Raw genomic sequence first — 24,983 nt, 5'->3', positions numbered from 1 at the left:
ATCACTATTATCCAAATTATGTAAGGGTTAATGGCCGACGAAGTTCATTACTTTTTAACGCACGCCGTGGAAGCCTGAACCGTCCTCCATTGCTTCCGCGAAGTGCATCAAAAATTAATAAGCACACACTTCGAAGGTCATTTACCCGCTTATACCATGGTCAGTTACAAAAGCAATACATATTAACCAGGTTTTAGTCCCTAATTCTTGTTTTTTTCCCATTTGGATCACTTTTCTCACAAAAAGCGATGCGCCGCATCACGTAACATATAGTCCGCGTCGCGCAGCACCACCGCTGCAGTCAAGATTCAGCGATATATATATGCTGATCGTCCCGATGGGTTGAATAAAACATCAGTTCAGAGAGGAAGTTCACCTCTTACCGCTTGTTTTTGTCCAGATGATGAAGCAAAAGGTTGTTTTAAAGAAGTCAGCGCAGTGATACAAAACATTTAAGCTAGGTGACCGGAACTTCTTTTTTCACCGTGCGGTTATAAGGTTTTAATGCATACCCAGCAGCCAATCAGAATCGAGTATTCAACCGGACCATGGTATAAGCTGTTTGAAGCGCTAGAACAATATAGCTAAACTTTTCTAAACAATGATAAATTTAAGGTACTGTATAACATATTTTAACATAAATTTGCCTTTAAAATGATATGTAAGTGTTCTAAGTCAAATGAACCTTTTTTTTTTATAAAATATGATCTCTCAGCATCACCAAAAAAAGGTCTACTTATTAATGTTTTTAGGCAAAGAAACTTGTGTTTTATTTGAAATAGTGCATAAGTAACATGTTTTTGAGTTCATATGACTCAAGATATGAAAGTTTGATTGATTTAAGTTACTTCAACTTGCTGAAAAGTTATTATTAGTAAGTTAGCTTTGTCTAATATCAAGAGTAATAAGATGTTTGGAAATTAGACAAAAATACAGAGTTTTACGTTTTTGCAAGGATTTTAAGAGAATAAAAAAGTTGCTTTAATATGGGATTGAAATATTCCTTGGCCCTAAATTTTACATATTTAAAGTAAAAGTTTAGATACAATTGGTTAAAAATCTTGAAATAGTTCAGATATTCTCAGCCAACGAGGAATCAGTAACAGTCTCTTTGTGCAGTTTTGCAGTTTGTATTTCAGTTCTCATTTAACGTAGGCTTCGTTTTCACTGAGTCCAGTTCGGCCCGGTCCAGTCCGTTTTAGAATGTCACAATTTTTTGCAGATCATTGCTTAAACTGGTCAAGGCTGTTAAAAGCTCTGTTCCAGCCAGGCGGCATTTATATACAGACTTAATAAAGTGAAAAAAGCACAACCCAGTTCAAAATTCTAATTCTAGGATCAGAACAGTTAGAACAAAACATTCTGTAAAACAAGAATATTTTTTCCTAGTCTTCATTTTACTGTGATATTAGTGGAAGAAACTAAATGCTGTGGAGTTCTGTCTGATATTTTGTGCTGAATCTACTTTGTAAAAGAGGCATCTTTGCCTTTGTCTTTGTCCCTGAGAGCAGTTTAGCCTACAGACAAGCAGGCGTTATCTTTCATGATTAGATCTTATCCAGTTATCTCTGATGGCTCTTCTCTCAGAAACCATCCATCCATTCATGCTACTAATAATATCTAATCTTCCTAAGATCCTGCATGCTCAGCTTTTAAGCCAATGATACATAGGTCAGCCTGAAAGCAGAGTGTGACAATTCCAACCTGTATTCCTGCCCCTTCTGGAACAGAAATTTTCCACACACAGTTCTGGTTGTTGTCATACGGCTCTGGGTATCCTGGCGATAGGATGGTCCCACGTCGGGAGGTCAAGACCCCGCCGCAGGGAACTAGAACCAATAAAAAAAAAGGGGGATTACAACGTGTTGTTCTGCATTTGATTAGAAGATTTTTTAAAGATTAACATGTGAAAATTGAGTTTTTAGGCATGGACTCACCAACACATGTCGGCAGGGTGTCATTCCACTGTGCCAGGTTGTCAGGTACGCTTTCACAGCGGATGGCAGAGGAGCCGTGCAGCACGTAACCGGGGTTGCACTCGAACTGCACCAAGTTACCTACTGCAAAGTCATTTCCCAGTCGTTTACCAAACCGTGGCTCTGGGACTGAACTGCACTGCGTGGAGCTGGTCCGTGGTACAGCTGAGGGTGACAGAGAAACGCCATTAGCATTAAAATAAATTACAGGAAACATTTTTTTTTTAATGGACAACCATTATGTCCTAGATGTGACACTGCTTGTAAATTGAAAAATAAAAAGTAATTTTTCTCTTGGTACTGAATGCATTTATCTAAATAAAAAAAAGTTTCAACATGTGGATTTTTAAAAAAATTGTTTAACATTTGACAAACACAGTGAAGCAGATTAATAAGGTTAATGGCCATTTGGGAGCTAAATACATTATTAAGGTAGTTTGTTTTGTGTCCTTGATTTTATCTGCATTTATCTCTTTTATGATAAAACTTATATGTATTTTGTTTAAAACTGGAATGCTGGGAGTCATGCCAAATCAGTTGAAAACCTCCAACCATTTTCTGCAGTGCAGGGGCCTCATTTATAAAACTTTGCGTAGGATTTGCGTCAGAAGTGGCGTACGGATGAAACATAGGACGTGCGTACGCACAGAGATATTCGGAGTTATAAAACCGTGCGCACGCACATCCTACGCATCTTTCTCTTAATAAATCACAACCAATTCTAAATGCTGCGCAGCTTTTGCGGCCTCATCACACGCCCATAGTTGCCCATAAATAGCCCGTGAAACACCCACAAATGAATATTCATTGATTGCGAAACCATGCCAAACACGGAGAGAAAATCAAAAAAACGTAACTTCACTCAATGTGAAGTATAAGTTATCGTTGGCGAGGTGGAAAAGAGGAGAATAATGTTGTTTGGAGGACACAGTGTGGGCATTACTAATGCCAAAAAGGCACGTGAGTGGCAGACGGCGGCAGACGCCGAAAATGCTGCAGCCTCACAACCTCGGACCGTGGCCGAAATAAAAAAGAAAAGGTCGGACATCAAAGTCAAAGCAAAAAAACGTCTAGCGCTGTACACGGGTGGGGGGAGGGGGGGGGGACGACATCGGAGCTGACCCCTCCTGATGACAGACTGGCGGCAATAATTGGGGAATCCCTTTTAAGTGGAGTGGTGACTGAGGCGGAGGGGGACACCGACGCGCCAGATGCACCGGGTGACACACCCCCAAAAGCCCGCAGAGGAAGTCGGAACCGGCTCATAATCCACTCGTCCTCGTTTGCCAACAAGTCTCCTTGCTGTCTAAAGATACGTTCACTCCGAATTCTTCCATTTGCCACATGTTCTAAGAGCGCAAGATCAGCCATTGTGCGTCATTACGCATTGTGATGGGGCATTTTATTTCCCTCCATTTAATTACATCTGACAAGCTACAGATGTCGGGAATAATCGACGTGGAAATGGGAAATTGATCAGCGCAAATGTAATTTCTTGTTGCTTTCTGAATGGTTGAGACATACGCCATACATTGTTTTATGAAAAATAAAACAAACTAAAGGCATATGCATGAATACCATAATTCCATAGCTTATGAAGAAATATTTTACTATGAAAACAACTTTCCCCAGTGGAGAATTAATGCATCTCTCTCTATCTATCCATCTGTCTGTCTAATTGCTCCTATATCTGCTCCGCCAGACGGACACATTGACGGGAATATCAATTGTGTACATTATTTCACAACATGCCAATATTGCAGAACATGTTTCACTTTTCTTTTTGCAAATATGTGTTCATTTGAATTTCTGTTGTAATTTTCGTTTGATTTTTTTATTTGTTTCACTGCTGATCGATCAAACGTGTTCGTGTAGGCTGTTAATTGTAAGACTTGCCTTGTGAAGTCTTAATGTTATTTCTGAGAGGCAGTATTGTCATTTTCACTTTCACGTGTTTCTTCCATCTGCCGACGGTGTCGCCGTTTCTCATTTCACCCGTTTTTGTGCGTACGCCTGGGTCAGAGCTTGCGTGAAGGACCGCACATTTTCCCGTCAAGTTTGCTTTTTATAAATCTCAATTATTGCGTAGAGAGTGGCGTACGCCTTCTTTTGTGCGTACGCAACGTTTATAAATGAGGCCCCAGGCCTGTAGTCCCTCTGAAAACCTCCAACACATGCTCCTCTGCATCAGTGTTATTTAAAGTCAGGTCCATGTCACGGGCAGTGATACACCACCACACCATCACAGATGCTTTCTTTTGCACTTTTCACCGATAACAGCCCGAATGGGCTTTTCCATCAACGCCATGTAAAATCTAACATCTTTTTTTCCCCCAGAGGCGAAGCAGAAATCTGCACTCTGACCGCAGAACATGTGTCCAGTGTCTGCCTGTCTTTCTGACAAGCTCCAACATCTCTGCTGTGCTACTTTGGGAAATAATTATGCAGTTTTCTTTTGCCTCTGCACCAGATATTTTCAGGTTAGAGTCTTTCGTGCACTGATAAACAGATATATTTTCTGTTTTTCTTTAAATCAAGTTTAGTTATCAGAGCACCAGTTTTAAGACAATATCACCTTAAAGAGCTGTACAGAAAAATAGAAAAAAAGCACAACAAACTTTAAAGACTATTTTAAACCAACATGTTCAAATAAAAGAACATTTGTTAAAATGGCCTTCATAAGTGACAAGCACTCGACAATATAAAAAAAAAAAAACGTGTAATCCACTGAGAGGAGAAAAATGGTTTGTGTGATATTCCTCAAGTTCACTACTGAATAAAGACAATAGGAAGCAGCTACTGGTGTAGCTTTTGTTTAGCCGTGGTTGCCCTGAAATCAAGTCACAAGTCTCTTGAGAATGCAAGACAATTCATTTTTTCAGTCACTGCACATGAAACTTAAGTGTTTTTCAAATGTAAATCACAGACCATATTAACCATGTCTGATAGATTAACTTGGTATACAGTAGAGCCCTGCGCGGGACTATTTTCTTCATCCCCCTCCCGCCCGCACCCGCCAAATTTCTGACCAATCCCGCCCGCTCCCGCAACGTATGCGTTACACTCCCGCCCGCTCCCGCAAAACTCATAGAATTTAGTCCCGCACAGTAATAGAGATGCATTGATTTTGTATCGTCTCCCGTCCCGCAGGAAAAAACACGTATTTTTATTGATATTATTAAAGAGATTCATGTCCCTCCTCCAGTCTCATCTTTTCATGCATTCCTCTTTTGTGTAATGTGCAACATAATCATTAAATATATTTTCACAAATCCTGTTCGGTAAAAAAAGTGTGCGTGTGTGCGCGACATTGTTTGTCCACGACAGACGGCCTGAAGCGCGATGAACCAGCTGGGATAGATGCAGGTCAAAGTCATTTGCAGGAAGAAAAACATTGTAATGGTTCAACAGAGCTGAAAATCTATGAATTAATTTTTTCCTGACGGAAAAATACTTTTTTTTTTTTTTAGCTTCAGCCTTTTCCCGTTTTTGCTGTTTTGCGCCTCAGTGGGGCATCGAAACGCAGATCTGAACACGATGAACCTCGTTTGAGGTTCTTTTCTGCTTCATCAACTGACATCATGTCCCTGTCAGGAAACCTCTGCTTCTTCCTTATCGCGCAGTGTTGCCAGATAGATTGACAGCTCTTTCATCCTTCTGTTGCGCTAGAGCGTTCCAACTAACGTGTTAACCTGCTATGACCGTATTTTGCGCTCTCTGTGTAGAACACACTGGGAGCGCGGGGAAAATAACTCTAAGCTGCAGAGGATGTGAACAGGTGAACAGGTAGAGAGGAAAAGCAGGTAAAGAGGCGGGGGAGGGGCTTTGGCTTCAAACTCTGTCAGAGAGATGGAAACACGGCGTCAGATTGAGAAGCAGCTTTCACTGCGGGAGTTGAAGCAGAGACTCTCTCTGGGATGATTCTATGAACTCAAACATGGAAACATGATTATCAAGCAGAACTCTTTAAAATAATAAACCTGATCTCTCCACATTCTTCGTGTCTACCATGCATTGATGCACACATCGCTCCATGCAGCGATCAGACCAGAACTTTAGCTGATAGCTCCGCCCATACGCGACCGCGGTATCAGGCTTTAAAGAACACAATTTCTAAGAGGCGGGGCGGGGCGCTGCACACCTCCAACAACAGGTTAGATGACAGTGGCCATTGGGCGTCTCTACCTGGTGCCTTCACGGAGCTTCAGTACATAAGACTCCAACAGCCGCACAGCCTAACGTAGTCCACTATTATATATTCATGAGATATTCATGGCAAAACTGATCCCGCAGAGTTTTTTTTTGCCGCCCGCTCCCGCCCGCAGTACAATTCAAACCGCCCAATCCCGCGAGATTTGCGTTGGGTCCCGCGGGACCCGGCGGGACCCAATCCCAATGCAGCTCTCTAGTATACAGCACAGCCTATCATTACCATGTAGAAGTGGCTTTTTGCATTAGCATCTCTATTCACTAATGACCCAAACTTTCCAGGTACAGAGTTTATGCAGAGCAGTTTTGCATCCCATTGCAAGTTTCAGCCTTTGAAACTCCAGGGGCCTCATTTGTAAAACACTGTGGAGTTCAGTTTAAAACACTTGTCTACATTAAATATGTGAAGACACTTGTAAATTGTGAAAGCATGCATCACATGGTTTCACATATACATCTTTCTGTGAATATCAATCCGCCCTTTAGATTTCTTCCACTTACTGAAAGATTTGTACAAAAGGTTTGCACAAAACTGTGTATTTTTCAATAGCCATCTTTTTGGTTAAAGCCTTAGTCACATGTACCCATGCAGAGAGTTGACCTGTATGGGTTCTGAGAGTATTTGGATTACTCAGGCCCATGGAAGGTCATAGCTGCTTTTTTTAGGGAAGCGCAGATGTGTCTTGCAGTTCCCTTGACACTCGTATAGCCACCTCAAGGGATGTCATATATGTAATCTATGATTGTCATGTGTGTAGTAAGTGTATAGTGAAGTATCCACTAGAAGCACGTGAGCCACTACACCCTTACCTTCCATGTTGCATAAATGTTCCCTATGACCTGCTGTCCACAGCCTGACCGTAGATAAAAATTGCACAAACAATCTGGCTGTAAGGACTCACCAAGCAGTCTACAACTTATCTATTTCATTCGGGCCACCTGCGTGCCACATACAGGTTTGCCCATTATTTACCCACAAACACACACCCACACACACACTGAAGGAGGAGGGTTTGGGGAAGAGAAGGAGGGCGGTAAGAATCTGTGCCCTGTCAAGGCTACCCCACTTAGGTGGGACACAGCCTTAGTATATAGATAGATAGATAGATAGATAGATAGATAGATAGATAGATAGATAGATAGATAGATAGATAGATAGATAGATCCACCTGTAAAGGCAGTGTCTAAGGCTTCAATTGTAGGCAGTGAATCAAAAAGTTTTTGAGACACACTCCAATTACCTCCAAAACTAGGCTACGGCACAAACATATGTTGTCATGTTAATACATTTTTGATAAAACATAAAAATACTCCATGTGAGTCTTTGCAAAACATAGATACTAGAAAATACAACATTTTACCTTGGTAGACAAAATGAAATCCTTTTGAAGTCTCAGGTCCTACGGTTGTAAACTTGATGGTAATCTGGTTTCCTGAACTCAGAGGAAGAGATTCACCTACAACAAAGTTAAAAAGGACAAATTTAAAAACATCAAATGCTTTAGCCTTTGTTGTGAGTTTCCTTCGTTAACAGATGAAGTCAGTCATTCGATCCTTACCAGAATGGGAACCAGAGAGAGAAGACAACAATGTGTTCTGCTGGCTGGGTCCATCATATATTTCCACCACATCATTAAGAGACGTCTGGAACAACACAAACTGGCCAAAGAGAACTAAAGGCAAAAATGAAGAAGAAAGAGGAAGAAGTCAGATCAAGTGATCATTTCACCACTATTGAATGGTGGCAAATTATCATTCTACGCCACTGTTCATGCCTGACCTTCCAATGATAAAATTAACCTGTAAAAGCTCATTTAAATGTTATTAAGCTCAAGTGTCAACTTCGATTTGAAGCCAACTATTGGCAGAAAATTACATATCAGCACGCTTAATAATCAAAACATCACTTTATCTTCATCATGATCTAGGCTCTCCCCATTACCCAGCCATCAAATGGGTACAGAATATCAGTGCTGTCAGTTCGTGTCAAATGCTAATGCAGGCATAAACTTTATGAGATTTTAAAACATATGTCAGTATGAAAGCACATTCTTCTGGCTTTGAAATAACATTGGAATAGGTAAAAGTGAGAACGTTAAGATATGAACTCGTCAAAAAATATATGCCACATAAATCGTCTAAAGCATAAGCTCCCGCAGAAAACCTGGAGTGGATGGTGGTTACTAATTACATGAGGCTGTTTTAATTAAGCTACCCCACCCATGACTCCTAGAGTATATGGAAAATGAACCCAGCAGTACCAAGCATGAACAAGAATCAAGAGCCTGATATTTTTCTTTTTTGGTCTAAGACAGTCATTTTTGTCTTAGCTAAGCATCAAAGCAAATATTAAATGTATCAACTTGCAGGTATGTAGGTGTATCATTATTGCTACGTTTGCACCGGGCTTGGAAACGCGCTTTCAAGAAACCACTGCCAATTAAAAAGTCTATGTAAACACCCCTTTATGGGATTCCACGTTCAAAACTCTCATGGTTAAGCATCGCTACTCAAGTTTTTAAGTCCATTTGCGTACAAAATGTGCAGGGATTGAATGCACACTGAATGTTAAACCAGTTAAACTTTGACCAATCAGGGACGTAAATTTGGTAGTAACGAATGGGTAGCGTCCCTTTCAATGCACGGAAGTACCAAACATTTGAAAAGTGATCATAAAAGAGACATTAATAATCACGGTTTGTGCAGAATTCTTTCACATATCGGGGTAGAGCTGTAAAAGCCTGTTGGAGCCAAATGACATAAGTAAACAGTAATTGGTCTGAGTCAATGTTTCTATGGCAACTATTGGTGCCAATCAGGAGTAAGCTTGTTCGAAATCCACACTCTTTCCACGGAAAGTGGGCTTGGGAGAATTTGTCGAACATTCGAGGTGGGGGCCAGTGGGCACCACATGCTTTTACTGAGGCTCCTGTTGAAATCTTGCTGTTCCTTGCAGTCACTTTTTGTGCTATCTTAGATGACCCAACCCTTGCACTGATGTGTTCTCCCTACCATGACAAAGGTGGATAAAGGTGGAAAGATTTCATGTAATCCATGGACACCAGTGAAGATCACAAATCATTGTAGAAAAAATGTTCAGCGCATTGTCTAGGGTCTAGATGACCCAACTCCCAATGCTAAAGTGCCTAGGATAGCACAAGGGTTACACATGCATGTCTTCAAGTGCTATCCGTTGTTCCAACAGTGTTCCGCATGGCGTGCACACACTCCTCTGCATACATAAACTTCCTGTAGACTTGCACACAGAAAGCAGCTCTGCAAGTACAGCCAGAGCCTCAGAAAAAAATAAATTTAAAAAATCCTAATACATCTGATTGGTTAGTTTAGAACTTTAATAACTTGTGATAAAGACATTCCTATCAAGAAATAAAATAGTACTTGCAAGAAAATTCTTTAAAAAGTTCCTGTTTGGAACTTAAGGGGGGAGGGATTGCTCAGTCCAGTTCTCTTATACAGTCAATGGTAGCGATAGACCACTGTAAATGCCGTATGCTAAAAGTGCGCACAAAAACCAGTGTTTTTGAACGTACCACACATTCCCAGTGTGCACCTAGCTTAAGAAACAATAAGCATGTTCTTCGAAAAATTAAAGTACTATACTTGCTACTTTCTTCCTTTTACACTCATACTTATACACACATATCCCTGTCTCAATCTCTTCCTCACACCCACTTGAGCCCCAAAGGCTGAATTGTAAGGGATTAAATCTGAACAATGGCAAGGGTATTTGGCTATAAGAAGGTCAGTGGCCACTTTGCACAAGATTGTCTCCCTCTGTGGATTTATTTTAAAGCCAAAGATTTCCTCTCTGCATTCATGAAGTATCCTTTCCAATGTTAGATTAAAGACAAGTCATATAGGGAGGAAACACAACCGTGGGTTTTCCAGAAGATTTAGATCTGTAGAGCAGTGCATCTTTATATTCAGCTTTGCATAGTTGGATCTTATTCGTTGGTGTGAGTATATAAGGATAATTGCAAAGTGCCAGGTGAAGACAGAGTGGCAGGCTTTTGCACATTTGCTGAAATATAAAAAGTGCCATGCATGGCTAGATTTAAAAGATCTAATTAGGGTTTTCATCTCCTTTTGCTGTGAGATTGAAATGTGATGCTGGTAGAGGAGGAGCTCAAGGCTGAAATTATTTCAAAGCAGAAGCTCATATGCAAATCTAAAAATTTGTAGGATATGACTAATAAGATGGCTCTAGTTGCTACTTATATTTATTTTTTTCATTGTTACAAAAACACCAAAGTCCAACAAAAGATATGGATGTTTAAAGTCACAAACAGGACAACAGCACAACTGCACGACTCACTGTGTTTACCACACAGCTCATTTCTGCCTCTAAATTCTACTTTCATTCGCCCAGGAGACTCATCAAGCCATCTGGGCCCTAAACTGTCCAGCAGTGTTTGCATCAATCCGCTGAACATATCAGGTGATTGAAAATGTTTCACGGTTCATTTGGTTTTTTGAGCTCCAGACATCAGACAGAGAAAAAAATAAAGCCTTGGTCTCCATGGACCTGCCATCTTGTCACTTGATGTGCATGAGTTGGTGTCCTCAGCAGAGACATCACCCAACGGTGCTTGATAGCAGCAGCTTGTACGTTGCAAACTCTATGCATATACGGGTTGGTAGCTGTACAGATTTTTAGAGGGGATGAAGGAAACTTACATGTAGCCGTATCCAAAACAATACAAATCACAATTATGAAATGAGATTCAATAAGCCAGGAAGGGTTGAGATGAATTCAAATGATTTTAGATAAGTTTTCAGATAACGAGTTGAGGTAATTCATTTATAATCCCACTGTAAAAAAACTCAAAATATTTACTTCATGATTCATATTTATTTTCTTGCCAACTGACAATTTAAAGGGCCTATATCATGCTTTTCTTAAGCCTTTCAGAGTAAACTATATCTATGTATATGTTAATATATTACTTTGGCACACAAAAGAAAGATTTCTTTTCTTTCAGAATGTGTCGTTTGTTTCTGGTTTAAGAAACAGCAATCGCATGAGGCAAGATAAACACCGTCTCATCTCTAAATGTCACTTTAATCATGGAATTCTGACCTGAAATCGAAAACTAGGCCTGGAAGTGTCTTTTCATCACACATCTACCAGAACTCCCAAAGGCTTGGTTTTGCTGGCATTGTACCCCTATTACTACTCAGACAAGTTTTAATGTCAGTTTCTTTCACTCTGTAAGAGTCATAAAAAAACATTTCCAAACAAAATAGACACCATGAAGTTTTCATGAATATTCATGCACTCAGTTGCATGAATCAACATTTTTCAGGGTTCCTAAGCGTTTCTTCAAGGTAAATTTAAAACTTTTTTAAGACCTTGCATATGAAAAATCTAGACCAATTTCTCTCCCTAATTCCCCCCCCCTCCCCCCCATGGAGGAAGAAAAAACTAAATCCTTAAATTTCAGAACAATAACTGGTCAGTAATGGATTAATGTAATACATTACAATTACTAGACTGCAGAAACCCTCATTACTTCATTAATCACATTTTGGTGCAGTGAACCATCGCTGACTAATCAAACAAATGTGTGTAAACAGTTGGCTCTGATATTGTCTATTGGTTAAATGAAACGTAACAATAAAAAAATAGTCCCTGAGGCATGTGCGCTAATGCAGAGTTGGAGATTGGTCAAAGTAAGAAGAAGCGAGCTGAAAATGCATGTGGACGAACACGAGGCAAACACATTTTTGTTTAAATGCAAGTTATCTCCCCGGAGATGAACTGCTTTCCACTACCCTGGTGTCAATGAGCAAATTGTCTATCCACTAGGCTACTATAGTATAATGTATATATTATGCTATTTTTTTATGTTCATGATGAAATCAATGAGGTGATGTCAAAAGACCTGACTGCCCATGTGTAGCCTCTATATTTTTAGGGTGTCTTGTTTGTGCTAGTTTTATTTCCTTGAGAATTTGTATGTGAGTGGAAAAAAGTAATGAGTAGTGAACTGCTTTTTAAACTGGTTAATGAATAAAGCAATTAATTACTCTTTTCATCCAGTAAATAAAGTGAATTAATCAATTACTATTTATAAGTACCTAACACTGATTCTTGTTTACTTGTTTGTTTGTACACATATTAAAATTACACTTGATTCTCTTGTAAGAAACACAAGGAATTTGGAAAACTTCAGCTGCAGTGTTCAGTAGCAGGTATTTATCTCTGAGTCACACTGGTTGAAGTTTTTAGACTGAAGATGCCCTGGATGGATTTTAGGTCAGTGAGTTGGATTCTTTAAAATGAACCAACATTGACCACAAATCATATTAGCGACCACAAATTATTAAATGAATTATGTTAAAATGAATTATAATGGCCCTAATGCAGATAAATGCAGTAGAGAATAAATCTTTCCTGTACATAAAAAGGTAGACGGAGCTTTGTGGAAAACATATTTGAACTGAATTTTGTATTAAAGAACTTGATAAATACAAAAAATGCACCTTCTTCTGTGAAATTAGTAGGGGAGAAGAAGAAAATGACAGCTTATATATCTTCGTCCTCACTTGCAATCTTCCTCTTGAACAATCTTCTCTCCATTCTGCTATATTTGATGACTTTTCCAAACACATTAATATTTTTATTGCATATCTCACTTCTACTATTGCACTGGGTTTTATCTTAAACTATCAATCACAATTGTGTACCGAAAACGGTGGGAAAACTTTATTGTTTTTCTTGTCTCTTTGCAAACTAACCAACCTCCAGTTTACACATAAAAATGCCTCCTTGGCAGTGAATGAGTTGAGGGTCTCCGCACAACAAATCAAGCGTACCCTGACTGTAACACGCACAGGTTCAGTGTGTTTGTTTAGGGAAGTGAGAGAGTTAGCGGATAACTTTAGAGGACATAGGGAATCACATTTTGTAGCAATGATAAGACACTAAAAACTACAAAAACGCTAGAATGATGAGATAAAGTGGTGCGCAGTTCACAGTTTTAGCGGCATCAGCCCGCAGCTGCTTTTGAATAAGTCTTAAAAAACACCAAAGACCAAAAAACACAGCTGTGCATTCGTACCTTTGCAAGATCTCATACCGGTACACAGTACCCGACAGGACCGGCTAAACAGCCCTGGTCACAACTAGCTGAAACAGGTGCTTCTTTATTTCCCTTCTTCTTCTTCATCTTCTTTTTCTTCTTCCATTTTATTTATCTATTTTTTTTAATTAGTGGTTGGCGTCCAGCGTGATTTTTTTTTTTTACCTCCACAATCGTAGTTTAAAAAAAAATAACTTTAGACCAAAAAAGTCATACAGAAAAAGTTTTAAATGACACTATTTTTAAAACCAAGATGCCAAGAACTTAAGACTCTTTAAATTCTTTTTTTTTTGAGGCCTTATTTCTAAATACAAAAACTCAAGACTTTTACGACTTTTTAACCCAGCGAGGTGAGAACCCTGGTTTTCTATTATTTAGCACACTTTCAGCATTTTTTTGACATTTAAAAAAAAATGCAGATTGCAAATTTCCGTTTCATTTTAATTTTTTTCGTGTGATGGGTCTTACCAAACTCTCTAGGTACTGATATCGAGTAGACGCATGTTTGTCCAGAAGTGTAGTTTCTGGGGAAATTTGGTGACAAAACAGTTCCCTCTGATCCTGTGGATCGACTGCCACAAGGAGCTGGAATTGTGAACAAAAAAAAACAAAACAAAAAAAGCTTAGACAGCAATAAGGCTAAATTAACGGTAAGGAATTAAAATGTAAGTCTCATTTTCACCTTGACAGCTTGGCAAAGCTCTGTTCCATCCGGGTCTGCCATCATCTCCCATGCTACAAGTTAGAGTGGAATACCCCTAAACAAAGTAAAAAGTCAAAAATGGATGAATTACATTTTAATTTAAAAAATGTTGTCATTAAATTAACCAAAAGTTACACTTTTCCAGAGGCTCACAACTGGTGCCAATTAAAAAGACAGTACCGTAATTTCTGCACTACAAGGGGCACTTAAAAGTCTTTATTTAAAAACAAAACAACCAAAAAACGACATTCTGAGGACTTTATATAAGGATTTTGGTTTTCCTAACTGTTGAAACGATTTTGAGAGGTAGATGGTCCTCTATCAAAATGTTTGGTTGGGTGTTATTGTGAATAACTCGGCTAACATGTAGCGGTGTCAGACTTTTTTTTTACGTTTTCCTAACAATTATGTCTGTTTTACCGGCATGAGTCAGGTTTTTTTTTATTACGTATTGTTTACAGGGTTGGATGTTATAGACTTTGTTAATAAACTAACAGTTAACACTTCTAGTATGGTTTATGTGTAGGGTGTTAAAAGAAGTTCTAGAATGACTGTGAACAAAGTTATTAAATTCTGACGGACTTTTCTCTGATTACTTTGTTTCACTTAATGCACACAAAGCTTCGTTCACACCGCTCTTGACAATGCCCGTTCAAGCGGCAACTTCCAATAAAAAGTCAGGTTTCCACGTCCAAAACACTTTTGTTCAGACGTAGCTACGCACGATAGAAGCCCCTCCCTGCTTGTCCAGTGTGAACACCATGGGCTATACGCTAGTTAAACTTGCTTTTATCGTGTTCTTGAACGAGCATGAACATAGCCTCTAATATATGACATAATTTGGAAAATAGACCGATCATTGATGGTGCACCATGTAGTTCGGAAAATCCAGTAGTATGCATTGGTTGGGAGATCTTTAGGTTTAGAAATGTCCTCTAATCAGTCACCCATGTATCAACAAATCGCTAGTTGGCCCATCTATCCACCACGCAACCAGAGAACCAACCCCAAACTCAAGCAGTCCTATTGACAAAAACAATCGCTAGTTCCAGGAACATTAACAGACGTTCAGCTTTTTGTACCTGTAAAACATATCCTGCTTCACAATAGAAAGTGACTGTAGAGCCCAGTTTATAATCAGATCCCAGCCTGGTCCCATTCAGAACCACCCCCGGGTCAAAACAGGACTCTCTTAGTTTGGCTGTAAAGGAAAACAGCAGAGAACAGTAAGAGGTTGTGCAAAGTGAAAGACACATAAACGTTATCGATGAAATGAATGTTAACTAAGTTCTTAGCTGTAATCAAAAGAGGCAGGCAAAGCACTGGTCTTTCTGGGAGTCTGGTTTACTTCGATCAAGTCCGATCCTTTGCCTTACTTTCCAAGTGGTGCGATGCAGACCTTAAGTGTGTGTAATTTTTTATTGTATAATAGAAATTCAACTGCTTGCATTTTGAGTATCTGGATTATTTCCAAAGTAAGTAAAAATGAGTGAAAATTATGAGAGACTTGTGCCAAGCCTAAAAATCTCAAATACATTTATTTTCCTCTGTAGCCCAAAGTGACCACTGCAAAGCCCTGAATACAAACACACCAGTACAGTTTAGTTTTACAGAAAAAAATGGAGTTCTTGCTGACAGCTGACGGTTTGCGTTGTGCTGCTGACAGCTAAGGTTTCCTTTTTTTTGTAGAAGCCCTTCAGAATCAGTTCCATCAGTATTCAGCTAACATACAGCATAGGGAAAGGCACTGTTTGTAGACTATTTTACCTTTGTATTCCAGATGAAAACCAGTGTAAGAGACAGAGCCATCACTGCGGAAAGCTAAGAGCATCGTGTTTGAGCTGCTTTCTATCCGCTCAGGGAGTTTGCTGTCCTGGAAGCTGCCAATAAGAGGACTGTTGCTATCTGGGCCGTCGTAAATGTACAGGAAGTCGTAGTTTGGCTCAATGTTGAAGCTAGATGGAGACAAATGAGAGAGAACAGAAAAGTCAGCAAAAAAATAAAGGTATCACGTAAGTAATTATTATTAGTTTTTTTTTTTTTTTTTTTAATTGAGCTTGGTCTAAGAAGGTTAACTTGTAGTGGAAGGGTTTGTCTGTGTACCAGCATTTTCTTCCCCAGAAAATTTGGCCACTATAATTACTTCAGTTTTGCAAAAGAGCACAAAAGTGAATTTGAAATTACCTTCGGTTTTTGAAGATATTGAAAACCTTTTTTTTTTTAAAATCTTTTTGTACCATGCCCTACCAAAAAGTAGTCTGTTTAAGTGTACTACAAATATACTTAGTGTTCTTCAACTGCCATAATTCAGTATAAACTATCTATATATTTTACAGATAAAATGTTGCAGTTTTAGTCTGATAAAGTATTTAGTTACCAGACTTCCTATACTACACAAACATGGTAATAGTATACTTCAGGTATTATGGTCTGTTTGGTTTATTTAAGCAATTACTGTTTGTATTTTATGACTTATTCCATGGTCTTTTACAATTACCAGTATGAAGCCCATTGAGACAACTATGTTGTAACATTAAGCTATATAAATTAAACTGAATTGAAATGGTCTGTTATTGCATCATCATGTTTTGCAAATACTTGCAAAGTAGCACGAAGAAAAGCAGTGAAGCACACTAAAAAGTTCTGTCAATTTAAAAGTGGAACGCAAAAAGGATCAAAGTTCAAGTAATTGATTATTTATAAATTATTTGATTTATATAATTTGGTAATACACACAACTATATGTTTTCAAGCTTAATAAGCTCACTCAAAAAAAAGCACTGTAAAGGTAAAATATTACCTGATAAAGGCAAGTGACAGGACATAGTCAGAGTTGACAGCAATGAGCCAGTCACAGTCCTTGGAGTGAGGGTAGGGATGTGGGTAATTAGGGGAGAGTATAAATCCATTGGAGCCAGTAAGGTTTCCTCCACAAGGAGCTTTGATGATAACACAGAGGAAAGCGTTTTAATGGATGTCAGCCAGTCATCATTTTCAGAAGACTGCGTTCAAAATGCAGCATCAGTGTAGACAAATAGGATACACATGATCTCTTTTACACAGCACTTTTATAATGGGTGTGTCCTTGAGCCAGTTCCGCAAAGCCAGCTTTTTTGCCACATGTACTCTTGTCCCCGTAGGATATGTAAAATATATTGAAATTGGACTTTTCACCTATACAGACAGGAGGACTGGGCTGCCAGTAGTATCGGTTATCCACTTGTATGCAGGTTATTTTGTCATCCCCCTGGAGCTCATATCCGGGGTCGCACTGAAAAGAAACCGAATCCCCCGGCTCACGGCCGTCTCCACTACGGCTGCCATTCATTGGTACACCTGGGTCCCTACAGGCTGTAGCGACTGAGCCTACATGGAAAGGAGACAGAGACAAAGTGGAGAATGTCGAAGAAAGAGGAGAGCAATTACAAAAATCAAGGTCACACAAGATATTTATGGCTTCTGGACCCATGCCCACCACCTAACCTTACACCAAAAAAGGTGTGATAATAGTAACTTTTTACAGAACTGTGCTGTTCTGTTACCTATACCTCACATGATATTATCATTATCAAGTTAGGTAGGTGATTAACTGAAAACAACATTTTGACTTATTTTGCTATTTTTTAAAGCAGTTTTACATCTTCACCTGGCAGACATATAAAAAAAAAAACATTAAACTTGGCTGGATTACCCTCTATACTTAGAAATTTTGATCTCATCCCTATAAAACTATTCATATCGCATTTGATTAATACATTTCTGAGCCCCCTATCTAAATAGCATGATCAAAACTTCCCTTAAAAAACCATTCTAAATGTCTTATTCCATGTTTTCTGCCCTGAAGTTCATCATCATTCCACTAGGGGCAACAGAAGGGCTTCTCCTGCTCATTTCAAAATGGCTGCCTCTGTAAAAACAACATTTTTGGTTTAGCTAATTCTTCAAACTTTATGATGAGAATAACTCGTCTATTGTTTTTTTAGCACTACTTTCTGTATTGAAAAAATGCTAAATTTACTGACATCTAATTTCTTTTGTTACTGTTACTCCATGTTAAAAATGTGTGGATCAAATTTGAGACAGTGAGAAAATACAATGCTTTTATTCTGAACACTCATGGTAATATTTGCTTCTTAAACTAACTTCATTAAACTAAATGTGAACAAAAACTAACCAAATCACCCAACGTATCATTATTAATACAAAATATGACAACAAATGTTTTTGTGGATTTAATTTAAAAACATCTTATTTTCCCAAAGGAAATAAGTTTTCTGTCAACTAGTTAATGTAGTAGCCTTCACAGGGTGAAATATACCACCGTATCTTAAATTTGGATGAATTTTCCTCATGCATTTACATCTACGTTTAAATGTAATTATAAATATTGACTTATGTCTGCAAATGATGCATGTTTGAGTAACTCAGGCTGCTCTACTATTGCGCAGCGTTTACTTGCTGCACTGTATGTTCACTTGGGCTTGAATCTTGTAAATTTACGACTTTAAATCTGCAATATTACCCGTTTTTTTTTTTGGTGGCCCTAAATCTCCGCCGTACTATATATTTTTCAAACGCTCTGAAATAAAGTTTTTGTAGAACTAGTTAAAATAGAAATGTCATGTTGCATTTCTGTCTCAGTGAAAATGTTAGTGTTGTAAAAGGACTGTATATAATTGGCGTTTACTTATGCAAATATATTGATACATTCTTTGTCTAATTATTTTGATGGAAAGAGAGAAAAAAAGGATAAGTAAAGCTTAAGGGGAATTCTACAGATGTCAATCATAGTATTTTCTGGTATCACTTACTTGAGAACTGAATGGCAAATCCAGACTTGCTGATGTAAAAGTCAGTCTCAAACTGAACCGTCACTGTGTTCAGAGTAGAGTGGATTCCTTCTGGCAACAAAGATCCGCTGAGCTCTGCCAGAGGCATTTCATTCTCAGGTGGCCCATCCCAAACCTTCAGCATGTCATGGCTGGCTTCTGTGTCAAAGGCTAGAAACTGAAGGCTGCAATTAAGGCAAGAAAAATGAATAAAATAGTCAGCGTCCTCCATATTTTCAATCTTAAGCCTTAGTCCCACGCACCCGTATGTGGGGTTGACCAGTACGGGTTTGATGGGTTTTTGGGTTGTCTGGGCCCGTGGACGGGCGCAGAGAGACGCTACTGCATCTTAAGGGGAAGACAGGAGGTCTTGTAGTTCCCTTGAGCCTCATACAGCCATCTTAGGGACGTCATGAAAATGGAACGCATGATTGTCATGTGTGGTAAGCGCATCATGAAGTATTCGCAAGGCAAATGTAAGCTGCACGCACTTATGACGCACAAGTGATGTTTTTGTTCGTTGCCGTTATGCCACACCAGTCATTGGCAAGATGCAAATACTGGCTTCTTACTGACTACATGCAAATGCCACACGCACGGGGCGTGCACGTGATACGCACAGTAAGTGCCTGTACAATGCACATAACCTACACTCTGATTGTCTAATTTCCTCATGCCAAGGAACCAAGGAGCTACTAGCACTAGGACTAACTGGCTCCTTGTACAGTGCACAGGATTCGGGGGGTTGAAAAAAGGAAAACTCCGGATGACACACTTGCGTCTCACCTTCTTCATGCCTGTAGTAAAAATGTGCATGAACGTTGTCACCCTACGGGCTCACTTAGCTCTCCACAACCTTTATATTTCCCGCAGACCATCTACGTAACCTGTACAGGTTTGCCCATTTTTCGTCCGCACATGCCGTATCTACCCATAAAGGCAGTTCTGACTAAGGCTTTAATTTTATAATAATAAAATAATAATAAATAATTGTATTTATTGTTGTGAGAATTTATCTTTAAAATAAAGAATTATAGTTTAGAACATTTAAGGACAGAAAGTGACTGTTTAGACTTGTAAACTTTAAATATAATCTGACTGTATTAATTTTACTGATTGAAATCTTTAAGACACAACTTTGACACTGAAAGGTGTGGTTCAATAATGGCAAAACCTTGAAAGACAGCCTTTACCTCACAATGTTTCCTGAATCCACGTCAATGGTCCAGGTGCAGCGAAGGTTGTTGTCATAGGGAAATGGGTAACCAGGCGAGAGAATCCGCCCTGAAGACTCGCCTTTAAATTGTCCTCCACACTCCGCTACAGTTTAAAAAAACACAATATATATGGAAACATACTGTTTAACAGAGAGAAAAAAAAACATCTTTCTGTGTGTTTTATTTTATGTAAGCTGAAACATGACATTACACTCTCATCACTGAAGCCCCACAAAAAGCCAATTGATGGGAGGGCACTTCAGTGTGTTCGTGAGGCATGACAAGTCGGCCATTTATCTGTCGGTGGCAATTGTTTATCAAAGCAATCAGATCCAGCAGGTTTTCCTCTGTGGCCACTGCGCAGTGATTAAACGATCATCACGGAGACAAATGGACTAAAAAAGAAGCCAACATCCATCCTCCACGTCTCGCTGTCGTTCTCGCTCCCTCACACCCACAAGATGAAGTGCTGAGCGGAAGAGAGAAGTTGAGGAAGAAGAAACAAAGTGCTGATCTTGCATTCCTCCCTGAAGAAATCACCTTATATTATGGGACTAAAAAGAAAAAAAAAAACCTTGCCATCTCACTTTGTCTCTTTCAGTTATATATTTTCACAGTCTCCAGTCCTTCTTTGCTTCTCTCCGTCTGCAAGTTCCTCCTCCCTCAGGCTCCCTCATCTCTGGAATACATTATCTTGGGGAAAAGTAGCGATATACAAAGAGTTGGGATGGAGAGATCCGTGAAGCAGAAGGTAAAAGAAGTGGGAAAAAGGAAAGAACCAAAGGGGGCAAAGAAAGAAAAGACTAAGAAATAATAACACAAAATATAATATTAAGACTTGGGGTTAGATGAGGTCATAGTGTCACTGCTAAAATATATAGTCAGAATTTTAGCCAGTGCTTTTATGAGCCTTTTATTATTAATACAGAGAAAGAGAGAGAAAGGGAGACTTATTAAGCTGAATCCAAAATCAGAAAGGTTGAGAGGTAGGACTGAATAAAAAACACTTCAGAACTTTATTCTGGCTGGTAAACTGTTGCTTCAGGTTGTGGCAAAGCTGTGAGGTTTGTCAGCTTGTGTGGAATTCATTTTCATTTGGATTTAGTTAATGAAGACATGGGCAACATTCTTACATGTGGAACAACATTTGTTTTTGCTTTGAAAAGTACATCATGTTGTGAGATAAACAAAATAAGGAAACTGGATCTCTTGTTCTATACATCTAAGGTCTGATGTTACGCTCACACCGGTCATGTGACGCACAGTTTTAGGCCTTTTTACTCATTTGTTCTCCTGGCAGATTTCTGGGCTCCAGGCGCTGACCTACATCTGCATCGTGGGCTTAAAGACCAGAACGCGCACATTCTTGAACACGCGTTTGCCCATGGTGTTCACACAGGACAAGCGAGGAGGGCCTTCTTCTTTTTCTTTTTCTACTTTTTACAAGCGCATATCTGCCAACTAGAGTTGGAAGAGGCTTGGTGTGAAAGGTCAAAGTGGTGCAAATCTCGCAAACCTTGCTCCAGTCTTTTTCTCTCTCAGCTTTATTCCGATATTTAAAAGACTTGGTGCCATCTTATACTGACCAGAATCGAACTGCAATTCACTTCTGTGAATGAAAAGGGTGGCCATTCATACATCACTGCCAAATTAGAGTCCCTGATTGGTCAAAGATCTACCTGGTTTAACTCTCAATGGCAGCACATTTTGTACATACAGACCAAAAACGGTCATAGTAACGTGAATGTCTATGTGTGAACGTGAGCGTTTTGAATGCGGAAGCCAGAAACGAGCATTTACGCACATTTACATTGACTATTCATTGGAAGTGGTTGCTTGAACGAAGATGTGAACAAAGGTTTAGTCCCATGTATTCGTTCTGAGGTTGACCCATACAGGTGCTGCAGGTTTTTGGGTTGTCAGGGCCCATAGAGGGTTGTAGAGAGAAGCAGTACCATCTTAAAGGGAGTGCAGGTGTGTCTTGCTGTTCCTTTGTGACTCGTATCTGAACAGACATCATATAAATGGAATGTAGCAGTGCTGTGCGTGTGGTAAGTGGGATGTGAAGTATTTTTAAGAATAATGTAAGCTACACGCACTTATGATGTATGAGTGACGCTGTCGTATGCTGCCCTTACGGTGCACTCTAGTCATTAGCCATGTGCACACACATGACCCTTACTGACCACGCAAATGCTAAACACACAGGTTTTAAACGTGACACATAGGCGGCAGTAGGATGCCCTCACAAACTACAATGTGATTGTCTAATTTCCTAACTTCTAACAGTCAGGCTGCAAGTAAGGAGTGTGCAACAGATCTGCAAGGAGCGCACACTTGAACATCACTTGACATTGCACAGGGCTTGGGGGGTTTAAAAAAACGTCCTCTTTACTTCCCCTTATATGTTTTTGCTACGACCTGTCACTCACGGCATGCCCGTAGAAAAAATATGCATGGGCATTTTTGCCCATTTCTTGTAGACCACCTAAGTGCCCCGTACGGATTTGCCCATTTGCCTGTATCCAACAGTAAGGGCAGTTGTGACTAAGGCATTGTTTAATTAAAGCTGACTGATGCGTTTTGGATCAAGAAAACGACAAGCAACAAGCAGAATGTATAAAAGGACAAGTGTAATTAACTGTATTGGAACAAGGTTGTCAATAACGTTTTGGAGATGATTCTTACAGTTTAGCATATGTGGAATGTGTAGATCTGATCAAATTAGTTACGAAATTCATAAGCAATAACAAAATAAAACAACATCTTTAACTACAAAACTGCAGTTGTGTGTTTGTGTGCGACTCCTGGAGGCCTACATTCTCTTGCAAAACCGACCAATATTGATTTGCGGGGATCATTTTACCTAACCTGGGTGTGATAATCTGCCAATTTGTAGCCTCTGAGAATTAATTAAAAATGCAACATAATGAATGAATTCCTGGAAATGTGTCAATACTCAGAGGAAATCTACTTCCCACTGTGTTTTATTGCTTTCATTAAGTGGCCGCGGCTTTTATTAATTAGGATGTAGCAATAACCAAATCGATTAATATTCATCTAGGGGCCAAGTCTTGCTGTAAGGCAGGCTGCTCAGGTGACATAAACAACTGGTAATGACAAGCACGTGTGAGGAAGAACATGTTTGAGCCCTGCTCTTTCAGTAAGCCCACTTCAAACTGCATCGCTTGGTCAGAGGGGCTCCAGGGGGATTTCATTCTTAATAAATTGGCATTTCATAGATACTTTAACACCGCTGCAGTGTTTGTGATATCCTGAGAAAATAAAATAGGTAATTAGGCAGGAAATTGGGCGCCCATCTGTTTTCTTTCCATTTTACAGCAAGAACATCCTGTAAACCGGCACTACCCATAAAATAGAAGTGAGTTTATTCTGTATCAAGGAGCCAGACCCAGAACTGAAATTCATGCCCTTCATAAAGCAAAACAACCTAAAAACTGCAGAAAAAAGCAAATAGCTTCATAAAAGTCAACCTCTAATTGTTAAGTATTTCATTTTCTTGCATTTACATGCACTTGTGCTGATTCCCTCTCATACGGCAGCTTGGTCAGGTCACATTTGAATGCACAGTAGAAGTTTTAGGCCTTTTTACTTATTTCTTCTCCTGGCAGATTTCTGGGCTCCAGGCTCTGACCTACATCTGCATCCTGCTGGGTAAAGGCTTAATGACTAGAAAGTATACATTTACATGATGGAGGGATGATAAGGAGATAAAACTCCTATCTTTAAGCCACTTTGAACGTCTGTGGCTTGAATATGGATCCTGTAAGGAAATCGTTGCTTCAAAGTTTTTATTTTTTTCTTAGTTTTGAAGCTCTGTTTAATAGTAAGTTCAAGAACAATTGTGCTTTTTGTTTTACTGCAGCAAGGTTATTGGAGACTAGATGTGTTGTCATGAGTCTGGTAAAACGATACATATCCCGATATACATGTCATAATTCGATATATATCCAAATGTGTTCTAAAACAATACCAGAGACAATATTTCACAGATATTAGAGTATTACTCACAAGAAACTACGCCTGAATATTAATACAACTTTCACATGAATCAAATGTCTTTTATTTAATGATCAGAACACTAAGAATTGCAACTGTATCTCATTTACAAGTTACCCAAGCCAAGTCTTGGTGCTTTTATTTCGGTAATTTCAGAAATATCAGAGTTGTCTGATTTTCACAACAAAATATTTTCAGCATAGGAAAAAAAAATCCACAAAAATTAAATGTACCACTGCTAAGTTTAGCCAAACCGGTACCTTTTGAAAAGGCAATATTATACTAATTAAATATTAAGTAATGTAATTTGTTAGCAGTGGTGTACTTTTCTCTCCTTTTAGCAGGTTTGTTCATGGTACCATAGAAACCATTGGAGAGTTACTATGCATATGTGGCATTACCTTATTTCCTGCATTATAGGGTGCACTTAAAAGCCTTGATAAAAAATACAGTACGCCTTATAACCTGGATTGCCTTATAAATGACATACATTTGAAAATAGACCATTTATTGATGGTGTGCTGTACAGTGCAGAAAAACCTAGTATTTTCACGCAAGCAAATCAAGTAAACTAGTTTTAAAAATGCGTTTATGGCTGACACTTTGGATTTTGGACTAGGCTGGTAAATGTGTAGAGCAGTGGTCCTCGACAGTCCAACTGTCCCACGGGACAGAGAAAGAAAAAAACACATGACCCACATTCTTTTCCTTTTAACTCATCTGGCTCTGAAAGAAGATTTATTTTGGAAAAGTACTGGATTCTCCACCACATCTGACTCACTCTTGGAGAAACCACATCCACTACTTTCTTCAAGTGTCTGCACCAACCACTAAATTGAAACCCCCAAGCTAGAAAACTTAACAAAAAAGTATATGGATATACTGCGACAGTTGTTTCCACACACCATAATAATAATGCATAA

The 24,983-nt window shown here is 39.1% G+C and overlaps 1 protein-coding gene across 9 annotated transcripts in view; it reads right to left on the bottom strand.

Annotated features, from left to right (window-relative positions):
- csmd3b (CUB and Sushi multiple domains 3b) overlaps positions 1-24,983 on the bottom strand; it is a 478,594-nt gene that overhangs the window by 77,980 nt on the left and 375,631 nt on the right. For all 9 annotated transcript variants that reach the window (XM_078954985.1, XM_078954986.1, XM_078954981.1 and 6 more), the window contains 12 exons: positions 20,017-20,143; positions 18,806-19,008; positions 17,169-17,360; positions 16,795-16,933; positions 15,762-15,949; positions 15,077-15,195; positions 13,974-14,049; positions 13,760-13,876; positions 7,745-7,858; positions 7,547-7,642; positions 1,938-2,141; positions 1,705-1,829 (listed from right to left, as the gene is read on the bottom strand). In XM_078954985.1, coding sequence (XP_078811111.1) covers positions 1,705-1,829; positions 1,938-2,141; positions 7,547-7,642; positions 7,745-7,858; positions 13,760-13,876; positions 13,974-14,049; positions 15,077-15,195; positions 15,762-15,949; positions 16,795-16,933; positions 17,169-17,360; positions 18,806-19,008; positions 20,017-20,143 — 1,700 coding nt within the window. The remainder of the gene's footprint in view (positions 1-1,704; positions 1,830-1,937; positions 2,142-7,546; positions 7,643-7,744; positions 7,859-13,759; positions 13,877-13,973; positions 14,050-15,076; positions 15,196-15,761; positions 15,950-16,794; positions 16,934-17,168; positions 17,361-18,805; positions 19,009-20,016; positions 20,144-24,983) is intronic.

This window comes from Oryzias latipes, chromosome 11 (assembly GCF_053564925.1).
Source record: "Oryzias latipes strain Hd-rR chromosome 11, Olatipes_Hd-rR_3.1".
Taxonomy (NCBI): domain Eukaryota; kingdom Metazoa; phylum Chordata; class Actinopteri; order Beloniformes; family Adrianichthyidae; genus Oryzias; species Oryzias latipes.
Note: the sequence above shows the minus strand (reverse complement) of the source record. Positions and strands in the feature narration are given on the sequence as shown.